Source organism: Salminus brasiliensis, chromosome 14 (assembly GCF_030463535.1).
Source record: "Salminus brasiliensis chromosome 14, fSalBra1.hap2, whole genome shotgun sequence".
Taxonomy (NCBI): Eukaryota; Metazoa; Chordata; class Actinopteri; order Characiformes; family Bryconidae; genus Salminus; species Salminus brasiliensis.
In genome coordinates, this window is record NC_132891.1 from 34824512 (window position 1) to 34842132 (window position 17621).

At 42.0% G+C, this 17621-nt stretch overlaps 3 protein-coding genes across 4 annotated transcripts; all 3 read right to left on the reverse strand.

The window, feature by feature from the left end:
• Window positions 1-594: 594 nt before the first annotated feature.
• On the reverse strand, window positions 595-7946 carry LOC140576584 (E3 ubiquitin-protein ligase TRIM39-like). The gene is made up of 6 exons (XM_072696039.1): window positions 4504-7946; window positions 2996-3091; window positions 2654-2884; window positions 2453-2475; window positions 2051-2169; window positions 595-1662 (listed from the first exon to the last, which is right to left on the reverse strand). Exons 1-6 carry the CDS (start codon window positions 4906-4908, stop codon window positions 1118-1120), a joined length of 1419 nt encoding a protein of 472 aa, XP_072552140.1. The 5' UTR covers window positions 4909-7946; the 3' UTR covers window positions 595-1117.
• A 920-nt stretch (window positions 7947-8866) lies between these two features.
• LOC140534883 (E3 ubiquitin-protein ligase TRIM35-like) lies at window positions 8867-12059 on the reverse strand. The gene is made up of 6 exons (XM_072656455.1): window positions 11649-12059; window positions 10893-10988; window positions 10551-10781; window positions 10356-10378; window positions 9954-10072; window positions 8867-9565 (listed from the first exon to the last, which is right to left on the reverse strand). The coding sequence occupies exons 1-6, from the start codon at window positions 12051-12053 to the stop codon at window positions 9021-9023; spliced, it is 1419 nt and encodes a 472-aa protein (XP_072512556.1). The 5' UTR covers window positions 12054-12059; the 3' UTR covers window positions 8867-9020.
• A 128-nt stretch (window positions 12060-12187) lies between these two features.
• Window positions 12188-17188, reverse strand: LOC140534885 (E3 ubiquitin-protein ligase TRIM35-like). Of its 2 annotated transcripts, XR_011977483.1 has the most exons (7): window positions 16765-17188; window positions 16373-16471; window positions 16031-16261; window positions 15822-15844; window positions 15420-15538; window positions 14460-15032; window positions 12188-12269 (listed from the first exon to the last, which is right to left on the reverse strand). XR_011977483.1 is itself a non-coding variant. In XM_072656457.1 (6 exons), the coding sequence occupies exons 1-6, from the start codon at window positions 17173-17175 to the stop codon at window positions 14521-14523; spliced, it is 1395 nt and encodes a 464-aa protein (XP_072512558.1). In that variant the 5' UTR covers window positions 17176-17188; the 3' UTR covers window positions 14306-14520. The 2 variants fall into 2 exon arrangements, 1 of the variants encoding a protein (XP_072512558.1); XM_072656457.1 differs by lacking the exon at window positions 12188-12269 and having other exon boundaries at window positions 14306-15032.
• Between the last annotated feature and the right edge of the window lie 433 nt (window positions 17189-17621).

Here is a 17621-nt window from a genome sequence, read left to right on the forward strand (position 1 = left end):
TGCCTGCCATCAGCAGTGGGAGCCTGAAAGAGCACAATTAGCCTTTCTCTCTCTGGGTTGCTATATGGCTCGCTCTCTCTGTCTTCCCACATCACTTCAGTGTGTTCAGTGCATCTGCTAGCCGATGTATCAGAGCCGGGCACCCGGTGCTTTCCTCTTAGTGGGTTGGTGGCGTTGCATTGTCGAAAGTTGCAAAAGAGGCGGTGACTTGCGCATATGTTGGAGGAGGCATGTCTCAGTCCTCACCATCATTACACATGATGGGGGAGACTACTAATGAGTGGGTTGGATTACTGGCTATATTAAATTCCGGAGGAAAATTGGGGACAAATAAAAAAATTTAAAAAACGAATGAAACGATATATAAGATTTCCAGTTTTTATATCCTCACCTCAATGTGTTGAACAGCTTAGAACATACCGCTCCCAATTCTGAGAAAGCAAGAATGTTGGAATGTGTGACTGACAGGTATTTCTTGATCAGGTGTGCCCTGCTTGTTTAAATAGTGACCAGCTCTGGTTGTCTTCTTTTGATTTGAGCTCTGGATTTGGCTCTTATGGTATGTGTCTTCTTCACATGGCTTCTATGTGCGCTTCTTTGGCCTTCACTAGTGCCTCACCACTTGAGGGGCTTTCATTTAGAATCTGTGAATCCCTTCAAGAAGACTCTCTCCCAGCAGCCTTTACAGCACACTTTCATCCAAAGTGGCTGATGATTAGAAATGCAAAGCAGGTGTGAGCATTTAGATGAGGGCTCAGAAGTCACACCTTTACTTTAACAGTTTGTAATATAATGCAGATTCTTTCCCACAGTAATAAAATCACCTCTGAACCAAAGCAGAGATTAAAGATCTGATGAAGAGGAAAATGCAGAATGATAGAGAAATCAAATCCAGTCTGAAAATGAGTGAAATCTCACTCCACTAATGTTTCTAATGATGGAATGATATCAGGAGTCACTCTATGACTCTTATAATCATCATTTTATTTACACACACATGTTAGGATGTAATGGTACAGATACATTATTTAAAATATCTATTAATTACATTCTTCTGATGATAATTCATAAACCTGTTCACTACCTGTAGAAATGTTCATTCTGAGCAGTGTGAACTTTAACTGTGCTGTTCCACTGTTACTGACAGCTTCACTGGTAAGATCCTCAGAGGACAACCAGACCCAGTACAGAAAAGAGGTAAAACTCTCTCAGTGAAAGTGTGTGTTATAGTGTGCAGGTGTGTGTTGGTCAGAAGATCAGTGAAGGTCACTTTCCCTCTGTCCCAGTCCAGCTGCACTCTGACCCTCTGCAGCTTCTCTTTAGGAGTAAAGTACTGATATGGCTGTCCTGGGCAGCGTGTCCAGTATTCATCACTGCTTTTCCAGTAGCCCAGTCTCCACACTGAATCCCAGAAAGAAAACCCCTTTCTTGTTACACACTCTGGGATCAAACCCAGTATCCAGTGATCACTGTCTCCAACCTGGACGCCCCAGCGGTGTGTCCCTGAGTTAAAACCCTCAGAACCCAGAACACACCCATACTGACCAAGTCTTTCTGGATTATCAGGAACTGAAGATCTCTGGTCTCTGAGATCTACAGCAGTGAGATCATCAGACAGGTGGAGGTCTGGGTGTGCAGTGTTGGGGTCCAGAGTAACAGGAGCTGAGGAGAGAGAACCAAATGAAACATCATGTTTTTCTCCCATTTCTGTAACTGGTTTACCTCTACAGACTGTTTCCTTCACTTTGATTAAAACAGCTTTGGAGGAAGATTCCAGATCACAGATCAACTTTAATCCTGGACTAAGTCTGGAGCTCCAGTTCAGTGCAGCACTAAAAGGGATGTTCAGTACTGAATGGTGTTTTACAGTCCAGTGGCAGATCTGATCTGGACATGGTTGAACATTTTCAGACCTGCTGACTCTGAAATTGACTCCTGAATTAGATCCTGCAGATCAATGTAGAAAACATGGAGACCCAGAACATCTGCAAGAAGCAGTCCAGAAGCAGACTGAGTCTGAGAGATTAACCCTGAGAGGAACACGACTTACTGTACTGGACAATCTCCTGCATCTTCTCCCACACTCTGAACTTCAGGTTGGAAAGGTGTTTGGCTACATTGATCAGAGCTCCTGATGTCTTCTCTGGATGCTTTGGTGAGCGCTGAACTCTGAAAGTAGAAGATTTCACTGTATAAAGTTCACAGTCTGTCATTTATTGACCTAATCATCAATATTTGATTCCATTTATTGCCTCCAATCAATAATTCTGTTGTTTCTGTCAAATCAATATTTCTGCTGCTGTTCTCCTTCCTCCAACATTAACCCACAATCCTTCTTCACCTTCATTCCATTACAATACACTCATATTTACAATCAGTCCAATAGACTGTGGATTTAAATGGAGTCAGTATTTGAACAGTAGATAAAATGGGTGATCTGACACTGACTTACTGTTTCTCTGTAGACTTGAAGTTCTGAGAGGAGAAAGAAAGAGAACAGCTTTAAAAATGAAGAGTCTTTTCAGGTGGATTTCAGATGAAATTGAGGAAGAAATTCATGTCTAAAGTCCCGAACCACACTGATCAAACACACACCAGTATGAGAGAGAGAGAGAGAGAGAGAGAGAGAGAGAGATGGTAAAGAGACTCTTACTTGTAAGAACTGAACGTCCTCAGCTTCCATCTCCTTCTCTATGTTTCTGATTGTGTCTGAAAGAGATGATATTTCTCCATTCATCTCCTCAATCTTCCTCCTCATCATCTGACTCTTGTGCTCCTCTTCCTCCTTCAGTGCAGCTATCCTTGCTGCTTCTTCATCTCTCAGAAACTGGTGAAGCTTCTCAAACTCCTTCTTTATCTGCCTCTCTGTGTGCTGGACCTGCGTCTGGAATGAGAGACCATTAGGAAACACCACCTCTAACAGATGTTCTACAAGCTTTTACCTCCTACAGAATAAGTGGACACTCATCACAAACATGGCCAGATGCTGGATCACCTGAATGTGGGCTGCTGTTCGGTCATAGTCTTCTTTAGCTTCCTCTAAGACCTTCAGGTTCTTCTGTAGAGACTCTAAAGCCGTCTGGAGTTTAGTCTGTAAAAACAAACCCAACAGATCAGCTGAGTGAATTCTGCTCTTTACAGTGTCCACTTACTTTAACTTTTTTAATTTTAAATTATTTTTTAAATAATTAACTCTAAAATTTGCCTGCAGTCTCAGTCTCTAGGGGATTGCACATGGGTAGAGCCTAAGGTGTTACCAGCCCCAACAGAAATGTAACTGGCCATGCCACGTGCCTTCTATCTAAAGTGAAGGTAAAGTTGATTGGTTATTGATTGGTAATTGATTGCTTATTAGGTTGTCAGTACTAATTTGTTTGAGATCTGGAACAATAGTATGCAACCAGACTATCAGTGCTATGATTAAACAATCTGGGCCCTATCTTACACCCTGCTTGTGGCGATGCTCTTTGCTATCTTTCCGCCTGAGTCATTTAAATTGCAGTGCTGCTTGCGAATATGTCTACGTAGATGAGCATGGTGGGCTTGAAATGAGATGAGGTGTTCAGGAAAATTTATGGTACATTGCTGTCTTTGCAACGGAAAACACAAGTGTGCCACTGACTGAAAACAACCGAGGCAGACATCAACAGTCAGACGTTCATTGCTATCTTGGCAGTAAATTGTCAACACAGGCAACACCCATGATTAATTAAGATACTTTAAAAAATGTCTTTTGCATGTTTTGAGCCGTACAAGGTGTACAATAGCAACAACATGCTGACACGCCCTAAATCAAGCTGTGCGGTGCACGGTTGACGGCTCGCTGAAAGATTGCTAAGATAGGGCCCTCTGAGTGAAGGTGTAGTTTTGTTGTTAAACTGAACTCTTCTCTAAAGCACAGTTATCCAGTGTTCTTCTCAGTATGGAGGAGCTCTTTTATCATCTTATGGGTTTGAGTTTGTTGGAGGAGAGAACAGTAGATCCAATAAAGTGAAATAAAAACCCTGATTTCACACAATATTTTTTGGGTCATGAGACAAACACTGCCTTTATATGAGGGTCCTAGTATGTAGTTTCAGAACCCATGTTCCTAAATCACTCCTTTAATGAGCTCCTAACTCGACTTGCTTTAGTATTTCTGTTTCTGTATCTGGTGTCAAACGGATGATAGCGAATGCCTCTTGTCAGTCTTGGTTTCTCTTCCTGTTTCTCTGAGGGAGTTTCTCTTGTATCTGTAGCTCTTGGATCGCTCACCAGGTTCTCAGACCTGGATTTCTACAAAGCTGTAAAGTCTACAGCCAGTGTGAAAAGCTCTATTCAGTATAAACCTGAATTAAATATAATATCTACAGACTGATAATTCACTCATGCTGTTTGCTGTTGCTCTGAAACCACTCCCACTGACAGACTTCACCTCCAACACACAGAACAGGTTGATCTGCTTCTGAACTGAGAAAGACTTTCTAGAGTTTAGAAATGGAAGCACTAGAAGAAATCTCCTACCTTAAGGTCAGTCACAGCTTCATCTACTGGACAGCAGTCGTGAGTTTTGTGTTTCCTTGAATCCCGACACACCAAACACACCGGCTGCTGATCGACCAAACAGAAGAGCTTGAGTTTCTCATTGTGCAGACTGCAGACCACCTCAGACCCTGCTGAAGATCTCTGACTCCTGCTCTCTAGAAGAGCTTCACACAGGTTTTTTAGTGCAAGGTTTATAGGAGGATACTCTGTTGTAGATCTTTTCCTACAAACTGGACATTCTCGAGATTTCTTAGCATCCCAAGACTGCTGCAGACAGGTTCTACACACACTGTGGCTACAGGACATAATAACAGGAATCCTGAAAATCCCATAGCACACAGGACAGGAAAGCTCTTCTTCTGAAAGAGGGGTTCTAGCAGCCATTTCCTCCAACTGCTGCTGTGCTGCTTCTCTGTAATGGCTCCTTCAGTCCAAACTTCACTTTCACTTTCAGGACGTCTGTGATGATCAGAGCAGCATGGTGGAAATCAGCCACTGTAGACCTTTATCCCACTGAGTGAGTTTCAGCTCCTTCCAGAAATCACACCTCAAGATCCAGACCCATCCAGTCAGTGTTGAACAGCTTCTCGTTGGAGTCTCTGAGTGGAGTGAATGCAGAGTGAAGAAAGATCAGAGGGACAGTATGAGATTTACTTCCTCCAACAGGTAGAGGGAGGGTGGACAGTATTGCCGATTTGTGAACAGTGTAGAAGTCTTGATTTCACTGAACGTGAAACTGAACTGAACATCGATGCTGTGTTCAACTACAACCACAGAACTCCACCAGCTCCTGCAGACTGTCCATCTGAGAGAAGGTTTGTCCTCTTTTATCGTCTTCCTCACTGTGTGAATGGGAGTATAACACACTTACACACTCTTCCAGTCAGGTTTAGCACCATAGTGTGAATTATGGGAGGAATTGGGAAAGTTCTGACCCTTTCATTAAAGACTCAGAGCCTCTAAAAGAGTTAAGAAAAGCAGTTAGAGGAAGCTGAATTGTATTTATTCTTATTACCAGTAACTGTAAACTTTACAATATATCTCCCATATGAACCATTTTAGACTCACACAGAGAATCTCTCCTAAAGTCTCAGATTTACTGATCTGAGCAAATTTTAAACCATTGAACTAAAATAAATTTGGGATGGGAGGGGGAGAATGAGGGGTCAGTCATATGCTCTGTCCTCTAGGGGTCAGAAAGATGCTCTTTCTCTAATAGATGGCACCAGTTCATTACCAACCCAAATCAGTTTCTGTAATACAAATGATTCTGTTCCGCAGTTTCTGTTCATAGCTTTTGTTGTTGTTGTTGTTGTTACTCTTTTTTTTATAAATGGGATGTAAAGATAAGATATGAAATAGATAAGAGCATTTTATAATCCACTTACTGTTTTGTAATGTAAACACAACCCTGGATTGTTCACTGAACCTATTCATTGGTCAATACCTGTCATTTGCTGAAAAACATGGTGACCGAGTATGAGGAGGACACAACTTTTATTCCTATGAAAACCAGCCTATTGTCATGCTGGCTAAGCTAGACATGGACGGGTGAACACTCGCAGGGACGGTGCGATGCATGATAACGTTTTATTCAAATGAACCAGGGGAAAACACAAGAGTGCAGCAATAACAGAGAGGGATAAACAAGACAAACGTGACAAACTAATGCGGGCAAAACCTGAAGGCCACCTGAGGCTGGTAGGCAGCCAGGGAGCAAAACGAGGCTGGGCCAACCTAACGGAGGGGGGAAGCCAGATACAGGAGCCCAAACCGTGCTCGTCAGGCACTGATAAACTTACGTGACTAGAGATCACTGATGTGCCTTCTGTCCCACTTTCATTATTTCACCCAATTTAGTCACTGAGATAAACATCCTCTACTGAGAGACACATTTCCATGATTGATGAAACACTGGTGTGGGTAGGAACGCTGTGGATGAATGTGTCTGTACTGTACTGTAATGTGTGTTTAGTTTCAGGTTCCTACACTCCTGAAGGTCTCTAGAGGGTGGGGCTAGACAGACGATTGTCAGATATTAGATCAACAGAACTCACATTTCCTTGGAGAGGAAAACAGAGATTAATTTAAACACAGAGAGAAAACTGACCAATCATGATTCAGTAAAGGGACTAAAGAGCTCCAACACTGTACTCTCAGAGACGATGATCCTACTCAGTGTTGCTGTATATGATGTATATAATGTCGCTCCAGATAGTAGAAATCTCCAGTTCTCCAGTGTCTCCATCACCACATTACTGGAACCTCAGCAGGGTGAAAAACTAAATGTTTTGGTTTCTGATCCAGAGATGTCATGAATCCTTTCACTTATACTTGTCTTAGTATAAGTACCTCTTTATTTCAGCATTCCTTGTCTGGTCTTGTACATGATCATGTGTATGTGTGTTCATGTTAGTTTGTGGTATGTTTGTCTGACCTGTTTGTTTCCTTTGTTAGTTTCAGTACTTGGTTTGGTCCACAGATTGTGATACTCTTTGTATCCTATTTGCTCTGTTTAGTTTTATTTTTAATAAATGAATGCACGTATATCCGCTTCCACCTCAATGCTTCACCTGCTGTGACAGAAGCTAAGTCCCTACACAAAGGAGAGGTTTTTGTCATAGATAAAGGCCTCCTCAGGGTTGAGCAGTTGGAGAAATGACTCTTTATGTCATCAAAGGGCTTAAGTGGTCAAGTAAAAAAGGTTCTGGGGTCCTCCAGGTAAGGGGGGTATGGGTTGCTGCCACAGAACTAAAGTTCCATTTGAACCAGCAGAATAAGTTGGCAAACCCAAGGTTAATGCTGGACCTGCTGAAGTGAGGCAGGACATGTCCACTCCATAACTGCCTTGATTTTGTCCTTACACAACAACTAAACCCAGGAAGGCCACTGCATTCGTATGGAACAATGACTTTTCCAGCTTCGAGAATAGACTATTCCTTAATAGTAACTGGAGGACATATCAAACATGACCTATGTGCTACTTAAGGGTTCAGCTATGAATGGGAATATCATCTTGATAGACATAGGCACGTTTATCCAGGGTCTCTCTTAACACCTTAATTGTAAACCATTGGAAGACAGCTGGTGCATTCATGAGCCCAAACGACATTACCTTGTACTCGTAGTGCCCTGAGGGACTGATGAACCCTGTCTTCCACTCATGCTCCTATCGTATCTGGACCAGATTGTTGGCACTGCACTAGTCCAGCTTAGTGAATGTGGAAGCTTGCTGCAGTGCCTCAAAGGTGATTGGCATAAGAGGCAGGGGATAGCGGTTGGCATTAGAGGCAGTGCCGGCTGATACCTTACAGTTGTTAAACTGAACCCTTCTCTTAAGCACAGTTATGCAGTGTTCTTTGCAGCTTAGAAGAGCTATTATATCATCTTATGGGTTTGAATTTGTTGACTTCTGCTTCTATATGGACTTTATCATTCTCACTCACATTTTCATCTTGTATGGCTTATGCATACTTGCCATTTTTTCTTAATTCAGTTTTGTTTTATTGTTGTTTTTATTTTGCTTATTATTCTTATTATTCAAGGTCGACCAGAGGAAGATGGGATCTCTTTGTGAGTCTTGTCAAGGTTTTTTCCTCTTGATCTGAGGGAGTTTTTCCTCAAAAGAGGCTTGGACATGGATCTCTGTAAAGTTTCTTTGTGAAATGTGCTATATTAATGAATTTTAATTTAATTTAAATTGGTGTAAAAACAAACAGTGATGAATTCCTCTTGTGAGTCTTGGTATCTCTTCCTGTTTCTTTGAGAGAGATTCTCCAACATACATAACAGATTCATTTGGATCAGAACTGAGAAAGACTTTAGAGTTTAAAGAAGGAAGCTTTGAGAAAGGAGGGGTCAGTCAGATGCTCTGTTCTATCTGTGCACTTTTACTACTAGAGGTCATCAGTTCATTACAACCTGAAACAAGGAGCTCTCAGATGAGTGGAGCATCAATGTTCTGAATTAAATTTATTTATCAGCTTTTACAAGACACATACCAATAAACTGATACCATCAGAAAAACACTAAATCTGAAATAGAAAAACAAAAAAACACGAAAGTGGAAAAACACAAGAACCGGCAAACATGCACAACATAGAGTCTCAACTGAAGGGACCGTGGTTTATGCGGAGAAATGCAAACAGGTGTGGATGCTTAGGTGAGGGTTCAGATGTTACACATTTACTTAAAAAAAAATCACCTCTGAACCAAATCAGAGATTAAAGATCTGATGAGGAGAAAATGCAGAATGAAAGAGAAATCAAATCCAGTCTGAAAATGAGTGAAATCTCACTCCACTAACGTTTCTAATGATGGAATGATATCAGGAGTCACTCTATGACTCTTATAATCATCATTTTATTTACACACACATGTTAGGATGTAATGGTACTGATACATTATTTAAAATATCCATTAATGACATTGTTCTGATCATAATTCATAAACCTGTTCACTACCTGTAGAAATGTTCATTCTGAGCAGTGTGAACTTTAACTGTGCTGTTCCACTGTTACTGACGCCTTCACTGGTAAGATCCTCAGAGGACAACCAGACCTGTTCCAGAAAAGAGGTAAAACTCTCTCAGTGAAAGTGTGTGTTATAGTGCGCAGGTGTGTGTTGCTCAGAAGATCAGTGAAGGTCACTTTCCCCCTGGCCCAGTCCAGCTGAACTCTGACCCTCTGCAGCTTCTCTTTAGGAGTGAAGTACTGATATGGCTGTCCTGGGCAGTGTGTTAAGTATTCATCACTGCTTTTCCAGTAGCCCAGACTCCACACTGAGTCCCAGAAACAGTCTCCCTTTCTTGATACAGACTCTGGGATAAAACCCAGTGTCCAGTAATCACTGTCTCCAACCTGGACGTCCCAGCAGTGTGTCCCTGAGTTAAAACCCTCAGAACCCAGAACACACTCATACTCATCAAATCTCTCTGGATTATCAGGAACTGAAGATCTCTGGTTTCTGTTTTCTACAGCAGTGAGATCATCAGACAGGTGGAGGTCTGGGTGTGCAGTGTTGGGGTCCAGAGTAACAGGAGCTGAGGAGAGAGAACCAAATGAAACATCATGTTTTTCTCCCATTTCTGTAACTGGTTTACCTCTACAGACTGTTTCCTTCACTTTGAGTAAAACAGCTCTAGAGGAAGATTCCAGATCACAGATCAACTTTAATCCTGGACTAAGTCTGGAGCTCCAGTTCAGTGCAGCACTAAAAGGGATGTTCAGTAGTGAATGATGTTTTACAGTCCAGTGGCAGATCTGATCTGGACATGGTTGAACATTTTCAGACCTGCTGACTCTGAAACTGACTCCTGAATTAGATCCTGCAGATCAATGTAGAGAACATGGAGCCCCAGAACATCTGCAAGAAGCAGTCCAGAAGCAGACTGAGTCTGAGAGATCAACCCTGAGAGGAACACGACTTACTGTACTGCACAATCTCCTGCATCTTCTCCCACACTCTGAACTTCAGGTTGGAAAGGTGTTTGGCTACATTGATCAGAGCTCCTGATGTCTTCTCTGGATGCTTTGGTGAGTGCTGAACTCTGAAAGTAGAAGATTTCACTGTATAAAGTTCACAGCCTGTCATTTATTGACCTAATCATCAATATTTGATTCCATTTATTGCCTCCAATCAATAATTCTGTTGTTTCTGTCAAATCAATATTTCTGCTGCTGTTCTCCTTCCTCCAACATTAACCCACAATCCTTCTTCACCTTCATTCCATTACAATACACTCATATTTACAATCAGTCCAATAGACTGTGGATTTAAATGGAGTCAGTATTTGAACAGTAGATAAAATGGGTGATCTGACACTGACTTACTGTTTCTCTGTAGACTTGAAGTTCTGAGAGGAGAAAGAAAGAGAACAGCTTTAAAAATGAAGAGTCTTTTCAGGTGGATTTCAGATGAAATTGAGGAAGAAATTCATGTCTAAAGTCCCGAACCACACTGATCAAACACACACCAGTATGAGAGAGAGAGAGAGAGAGAGAGAGAGATGGTAAAGAGACTCTTACTTGTAAGAACTGAACGTCCTCAGCTTCCATCTCCTTCTCTATGTTTCTGATTGTGTCTGAAAGAGATGATATTTCTCCAATTATCTCCTTAATCTTCCTCCTCATCACCTGACTCTTCTGCTCCTCTTCCTCCTTCAGTGCAGCTATCCTTGCTGCTTCTTCATCTCTCAGAAACTGGTGAAGCTTCTCAAACTCCTCCTTTATCTGCCTCTCTGTGTGCTGGGCCTGCGTCTGGAATGAGAGGCCATTAGGAAACACCACCTCTAACAGATGTTCTACAAGCTTTTACCTCCTACAGGATAAGTGGACACTCATCACAAACATGACCAGATGATGGATCACCTGAATGTGGGCTGCTGTTCGGTCATAGTCTTCTTTAGCTTCCTCTAAGACCTTCAGGTTCTTCTGTAGAGGCTCCAAAGCCGTCTGGAGTTTAGTCTGTAAAAACAAACCCAACAGATCAGCTGAGTGAATTCTGCCCTTTACAGTGTCCACTTACTTTAGATATTTCATTTGCCAGCAGTCTCACATATAGTGGAGAGTCTATGGGTGGAGCCTTAAAAGTGATTTGCCATCCCGGATCCCTTCTATTTGAGATGAAGGTAGAGCTGATTGGTTATTGATTGGTAATTGATTGGTTATTAGGTTGTCAGTCCTGGTTTGGGTGAAGTCTGGAACTCACTGCAACCAGACTATCAGTGCTATGATTAAACCCTCTGAGTGAAAGTGTAGTTGTGTTGTTAAACTGAACTCTTCTCTAAAGCACAGTTATCCAGTGTTCTTCTCAGTATGGAGGAGCTCTTTTATCATCTTATGGGTTTAAGTTTGTTGGATGAGAGAACAGTAGTGTAGTAGTGTAGTTTCAGAACCCATGTTCCTAAATCACTTTACAGCCAGTGTGAAAAGCTCTATCCAGTATAAACCTGAATTAAATATAATATCTACAGACTGATAATTCACTCATGCTGTTTGCTGTTGCTCTGAAACCACTCCCACTGACAGACTTCACCTCCAACACAAAGAACAGGTTGATCTGCTTCTGAACTGAGAAAGACTTTCTAGAGTTTAGAAATGGAAACACTAGAAGAAATCTCCTACCTTAAGGTCAGTCACAGCTTCATCTACTGGACAGCAGTCATGAGTTTTGTGTTTCTTTGAGGCCTGACACACCACACACACTGGCTGCTGATCGACCAGACAGAAGAGCTTGAGTTTCTCATTGTGCAGACTGCAGACCACCTCAGACCCTGCTGAAGATCTCTGACTCCTGCTCTCTAGAAAAGCCTCACAGATGTTTTTCAGTACCAGGTTAGAGAGAGGTTTGTCTTTAGAGGATCTTCTCCTACAAAGTGGACATTCTCGAGACCCCTTAGTCTCCCAGAACGTCTGCAGACAGGTTCTACACACACTGTGGCTACAGGACAGAACAACAGGATCCCTGAAGATCTCACAGCACACAGGACAGGAAAGCTCTTCTTCTGAAAAAGGGGTTCTAGCAGCCATGTCCTCCAACTGCTGCTGTGCTGCTTCTCTGTAATGGCTCCTTCAGTCCAAACTTCACTTTCACTTTCAGGACTTCTGTGATGATCAGAGCAGCATGGTGGAGAATCAGCCGCTGTAGACCTTTATCCCACTGAGTGAGTTTCAGCTCCTTCCAGAAATCACACCTCAAGATCCAGACCCATCCAGTCAGTGTTGAACAGCTTCTCGTTGGAGTCTCTGAGTGGAGTGAATGCAGGGTGAAGAAAGATCAGAGTGACACTATGAGATTCACTTTCTCCAACAGGTGGAGGGAGTGTAGAGGAGGAGGGGCTTTGAGAAAGGAGGGGTTAATGAGATACTCTATTGTAACTGTGTGATTTCTCCACTAGGTGGCATCAGTTCATCACCAATCTGAAACAAAAAGATGCTCAGTTTCTGTCCAGATCTTCCAGATTAAACACGAGGAATTAAAACTTTGAGGAATTTTGCGTAGTGACATGTTTACAGATCTACTGTATTTACTTAAGTTTGTCATCATTTGACCACTGGTACGTCACTGACCAACCCAGTTTAGGCTGCTGTTGCTTTCCAAGATATTGATGTGTAAATAGTGGTTGATCAGAAAAACTGGATAATAACATACTGTGGAAAGCAACAGAATAGCTGACCACTGGTATATCTGTCCCCTACTGACTAATCTTACATTGGTAACTGCTGCTCCTCTGCTGGACAAACACTGTACAGACCAATAACTGAACTTGTGATCAAACTAAAACACCCAGCTTGTGGGTAGAACTGACCGTCTGACTAATTCTGCCCTAAACTGTCATTGACCAAATTAATCTCAATGTTTTAATACTAATACTTTTCTGTCCACCATGTTTTTGGACCGTGGTTGTTGTGCAGATCTGCTGTAAAGCTCAGTGTCGGCTGCTTGTGTAGAGTAATAGACAAGAACTGTTTGTCTAACAGCAGATCTGAATCAGATGTTGGACTCTTATTCCTCTGGTTTGACTACTAAACACTGACCGGTCTGATTTTAAGGTTCTAATAACACAGATTTGACAGAATTGCTGATTTGTGAACAGTGTAGAAGTCTTGCTTTCACTGAACGTGAAACTGAACTGAACATCGATGCTGTGTTTAACTACACCCAAAGAACTCCACCAGCTCCTGCAGACTGTTCCTTAATAGTAGCTGGAGGACTTATCAAACATGACCTATGTGCTACTTAAGGGTTCAGCTATAAATGGGGATATCATCTTGATAGACATAGGCACGTTTATCCAGGGTCTCTCTTAACACCTCAATTGTAAACCATTGGAAGACAGCTGGTGCATTCATGAGCCCAAACGACATTACCCTGTACTCGTAGTGCCCTGAGGGACTGATGAACCCTGTCTTCCACTCATGCTCCTGTCGTATCTGGACCAGATTGTTGGCACTGCACTAGTCCAGCTTAGTGAATGTGGAAGCTTGCTGCAGTGCCTCAAAGGTGATTGGCATAAGAGGCAGGGGATAGCGGTTGGCATTAGAGGCAGTGCCGGCTGATACCTTACAGTTGTTAAACTGAACCCTTCTCTTAAGCACAGTTATGCAGTGTTCTTTGCAGCTTAGAAGAGCTATTATATCATCTTATGGGTTTGAATTTGTTGACTTCTGCTTCTATATGGACTTTATCATTCTCACTCACGTTTTCATCTTGTATGGCTTATGCATACTTGCCATTTTTTCTTAATTCAGTTTTGTTTTATTGTTGTTTTTATTTTGCTTATTATTCTTATTATTCAAGGTCGACCAGAGGAAGATGGGATCTCTTTGTGAGTCTTGTCAAGGTTTTTTCCTCTTGATCTGAGGGAGTTTTTCCTCAAAAGAGGCTTGGACATGGATCTCTGTAAAGTTTCTTTGTGAAATGTGCTATATTAATGAATTTTAATTTAATTTAAATTGATGTAAAACCAAACAGTGATGAATTTCTCTTTTCTTGGTATCTCTTCCTGTTTCTTTGAGAGAGATTCTCCAACATACATAACAGAATCATTTGGATCAGAACTGAGAAAGACTTTAGAGTTTAAAGAAGGAAGGGACCGTGGTTTATGAGGAGAAATGCAAACAGGTGTGAGTGTTTAGGTGAGGGCTCAGATGTTACACCTGATGAGGATGAGGAGAAAAATGCAGAATGATAGAGAAATCAAATCCAGTCTGAAAATGAGTGAAATCTCACTCCACTAATGTTTCTAATGATGGAATGATATCAGGAGTCACTCTATGACTCTTATAATCATCATTTTATTTACACACACATGTTAGGATGTAATGGTACTGATACATTATTTAAAATATACATTAATGACGTTCTTCTGATGATAATTGATAAACCTGTTCACTACCTGTAGAAATGTTCATTCTGAGCAGTGTTAACTTTACCTGTGCTGTTCCACTGTTACTGACACCTTCACTGGTAAGATCCACCTTTATCCTTTATCCTTTATCCTTTTATCCTCAGAGGACCAACAGACCCGTTCCAGAAATACGGTAAAACTCTCTCAGTGAAAGTGTGTGTTATAGTGTGCAGGTGCGTGTTGGTTAGAAGATCAGTGAAGGTCACTTTTCCCCTGTCCCAGTCCAGCTGCACTCTGACTCTCTGCAGCTTCTCTTTAGGGGTGAGGTATTGACCTGACTGTCCTGGGCAGTGTGTTAAGTATTTATCACTGCTTTTACTGTAGCTCAGACTCCAAACTGAATCCCAGAAACAGTCTCCCTTTCTTGTTACACAATCTGGGATCAAACCCAGTGCCCAGTAATCACTGTCTCCAACCTGGACGTCCCAGCAGTGTGTCCCTGAGGTAAAACCCTCTGAACCCAGAACACACACATGCTTATCAAATCTCTCTGGATTATCAGGAACTGATGATCTCTGGTTTCTGTTTTCTACAGCAGTGAGATCATCAGACAGGTGGAGGTGTGGGTATGCAGTGTTGGGGTCCAGAGTAACAGGAGCTGAGGAGAGAGAACCAAATGAAACATCATGTTTTTCTCCCATTTCTGTTACTGGTTTACCTCTACAGACTGTTTCCTCACTTTGAGTAAAACAGCTTTAGAGAAAGATTCCAGATCACAGATCAACTTTAATCCTGGACTAAGTCTGGAGCTCCAGTTCAGTGCAGCACTAAAAGGGATGTTCAGTAGTGAATGGTGTTTTACAGTCCAGTGGCAGATCTGATCTGGACATGGTTGAACATTTTCAGACCTACTGACTCTGAAACTGACTCCTGAATTAGATCCTGCAGATCAATGTAGAGAACATGGAGACCCAGAACATCTGCAAGAAGCAGTCCAGAAGCAGACTGAGTCTGAGAGATCAACCCTGAGAGGAACACGACTTACTGTACTGCACAATCTCCTGCATCTTCTCCCACACTCTGAACTTCAGGTTGGAAAGGTGTTTGGCTACATTGATCAGAGCTCCTGATGTCTTCTCTGGATGCTTTGGTGAGCGCTGAACTCTGAAAGTAGAAGATTTCACTGTATAAAGTTCACAGCCTGTCATTTATTGACCTAATCATCAATATTTGATTCCATTTATTGCCTCCAATCAATAATTCTGTTGTTTCTGTCAAATCAATATTTCTGCTGCTGTTCTCCTTCCTCCAACATTAACCCACAATCCTTCTTCACCTTCATTCCATTACAATACACTCATATTTACAATCAGTCCAATAGACTGTGGATTTAAATGGAGTCAGTAATTGAACAGTAGATAAAATGGGTGATCTGACACTGACTTACTGTTTCTCTGTAGACTTGAAGTTCTGAGAGGAGAAAGAAAGAGAACAGCTTTAAAAATGAAGAGTCTTTTCAGGTGGATTTCAGATGAAATTGAGGAAGAAATTCATGTCTAAAGTCCCGAACCACACTGATCAAACACACACCAGTAAGAGAGAGAGAGAGAGAGAGAGAGAGAGAGAGTGAGAGAGAGATGGTAAAGAGACTCTTACTTGTAAGAACTGAACGTCCTCAGCTTCCATCTCCTTCTCTATGTTTCTGATTGTGTCTGAAAGAGATGATATTTCTCTATTCATCTCCTCAATCTTCCTCCTCATCATCTGACTCTTCTGCTCCTCTTCCTCCTTCAGTGCAGCTATCCTTGCTGCTTCTTCATCTCTCAGAAACTGGTGAAGCTTCTCAAACTCCTCCTTTATCTGCCTCTCTGTGTGCTGGGCCTGCGTCTGGAATGAGAGACCATTAGGAAACACCACCTCTAACAGATGTTCTACAAGCTTTTACCTCCTACAGGATAAGTGGACACTCATCACAAACATGACCAGATGATGGATCACCTGAATGTGGGCTGCTGTTCGGTCATAGTCTTCTTTAGCTTCCTCTAAGACCTTCAGGTTCTTCTGTAGAGACTCTAAAGCAGTCTGGAGTTTAGTCAACTGGAATTGAACAAGAGTACAGTTGAGTGAATTCTCCAAAATTACAACATTTGAACTTTCTGATCATTTCCTTTCTTTTCAAAACGTGGCCTTCTTGGTCGATGTGAAATTGAAAGTTTAGCTCACAGTTTGTTTATATTTCAGATTTCACACCTTTATTTTGAAAGAACACCCAATGACACGCTTCATCCAATCGGTCTATCTCACGTAACAGGAGAATCTGGTCTTCAGAAAGGAATGAAATCAGACAGACGTCTCTACTTAGAGACAAACGTAGAGCATTAATATCCTACCTTAAGGTCAGTCACAGCTTCATCTACTGGACAGCAGTCATGAGTTTTGTGTTTCCTCGAGTCCCGACACACCACACACACCGGCTGCTGATCAACCAAACAGAAGAGCTTGAGTTTCTCATTGTGCAGACTGCAGACCACCTCAGACCCTGCTGAAGATCTCGGACTCCTGCTCTCTTTCTCAAGGAAATTCTCACACAGGTTCTTCAGAGCACGGTTCAGGGGAGGGTCTTCTTTAGAAGATCTTCTTCTACAAACCGGACATTCTCGAGACCCCTTACTCCTCCAGAACTGCTGAAGACAGGTTCTACACACACTGTGAGTACATGACATGATAACAGGATCAGTGAAGACTTCACAGCAAACACAGCACAAAAGATCCTGATCTGGTCGAGAGCTTTTAGATGCCATCTTCAGCTGCTGATCTCTTCTCCTGATGGTTTCTTCTCCTGATGGTCTCTTCTCCTAATGGTCCCTTCTGTCCAAAAGTCTTTTTCAGGTGAAGGGTTTTTGGGTGTACACAGTCAGTCCCTATAGTCCTTTATCCCACTGTCTTCTGATGTCTTCAGAGTGATGGTGAAAATGGTCAGAGTTGGTGGGTAAGAGTGTTGATCAGTGTAGATTAGATGAGGTAAGGTAGATGGAGTGAGGATCAGCAGAGTGACAGTATGAGTTTCAGTTTCTCCAGCAGGTAGACGATGTAGAGAGGAGGAGGAGCTTTGGAAAGGGGGGTGCTGAACAGGTGAATACCACTCATTATTCTCCACTGATTGTTCATGAAACTCAAATGTAGACATGCCAACATTCACCAGCCAAAGTCTTTAGATTCTTTATATTCATAAAAAAAATTCAACGTT

Excerpts from the sequence above, each read along its gene's own strand:
- LOC140534885 (XM_072656457.1), bottom strand. The coding sequence starts at position 17,175 with ATGGCATCTAAAAGCTCTCGACCAGATCAGGATCTTTTGTGCTGTGTT. Across the intron at positions 16,262-16,372 it reads GAACAGCAGCCCACATTCAG|ACGCAGGCCCAGCACACAGA; the intron begins GTGATCCATCAT and ends CTCTCATTCCAG. Across the intron at positions 15,539-15,821 it reads TTCAAGTCTACAGAGAAACA|AGTTCAGCGCTCACCAAAGC; the intron begins GTAAGTCAGTGT and ends TTCTACTTTCAG.
- LOC140534883 (XM_072656455.1), bottom strand. The coding sequence starts at position 12,053 with ATGGCTGCTAGAACCCCTTTTTCAGAAGAAGAGCTTTCCTGTCCTGTG. Across the intron at positions 10,989-11,648 it reads AAGCTGTGACTGACCTTAAG|ACTAAACTCCAGACGGCTTT; the intron begins GTAGGAGATTTC and ends TTGTTTTTACAG. Across the intron at positions 10,379-10,550 it reads AGGACGTTCAGTTCTTACAA|AACTTCAAGTCTACAGAGAA; the intron begins GTAAGAGTCTCT and ends TTCTCCTCTCAG.
- LOC140576584 (XM_072696039.1), bottom strand. The coding sequence starts at position 4,908 with ATGGCTGCTAGAACCCCTCTTTCAGAAGAAGAGCTTTCCTGTCCTGTG. Across the intron at positions 2,476-2,653 it reads AGGACGTTCAGTTCTTACAA|AACTTCAAGTCTACAGAGAA; the intron begins GTAAGAGTCTCT and ends TTCTCCTCTCAG. Across the intron at positions 2,170-2,452 it reads TTCAAGTCTACAGAGAAACA|AGTTCAGCGCTCACCAAAGC; the intron begins GTAAGTCAGTGT and ends TTCTACTTTCAG.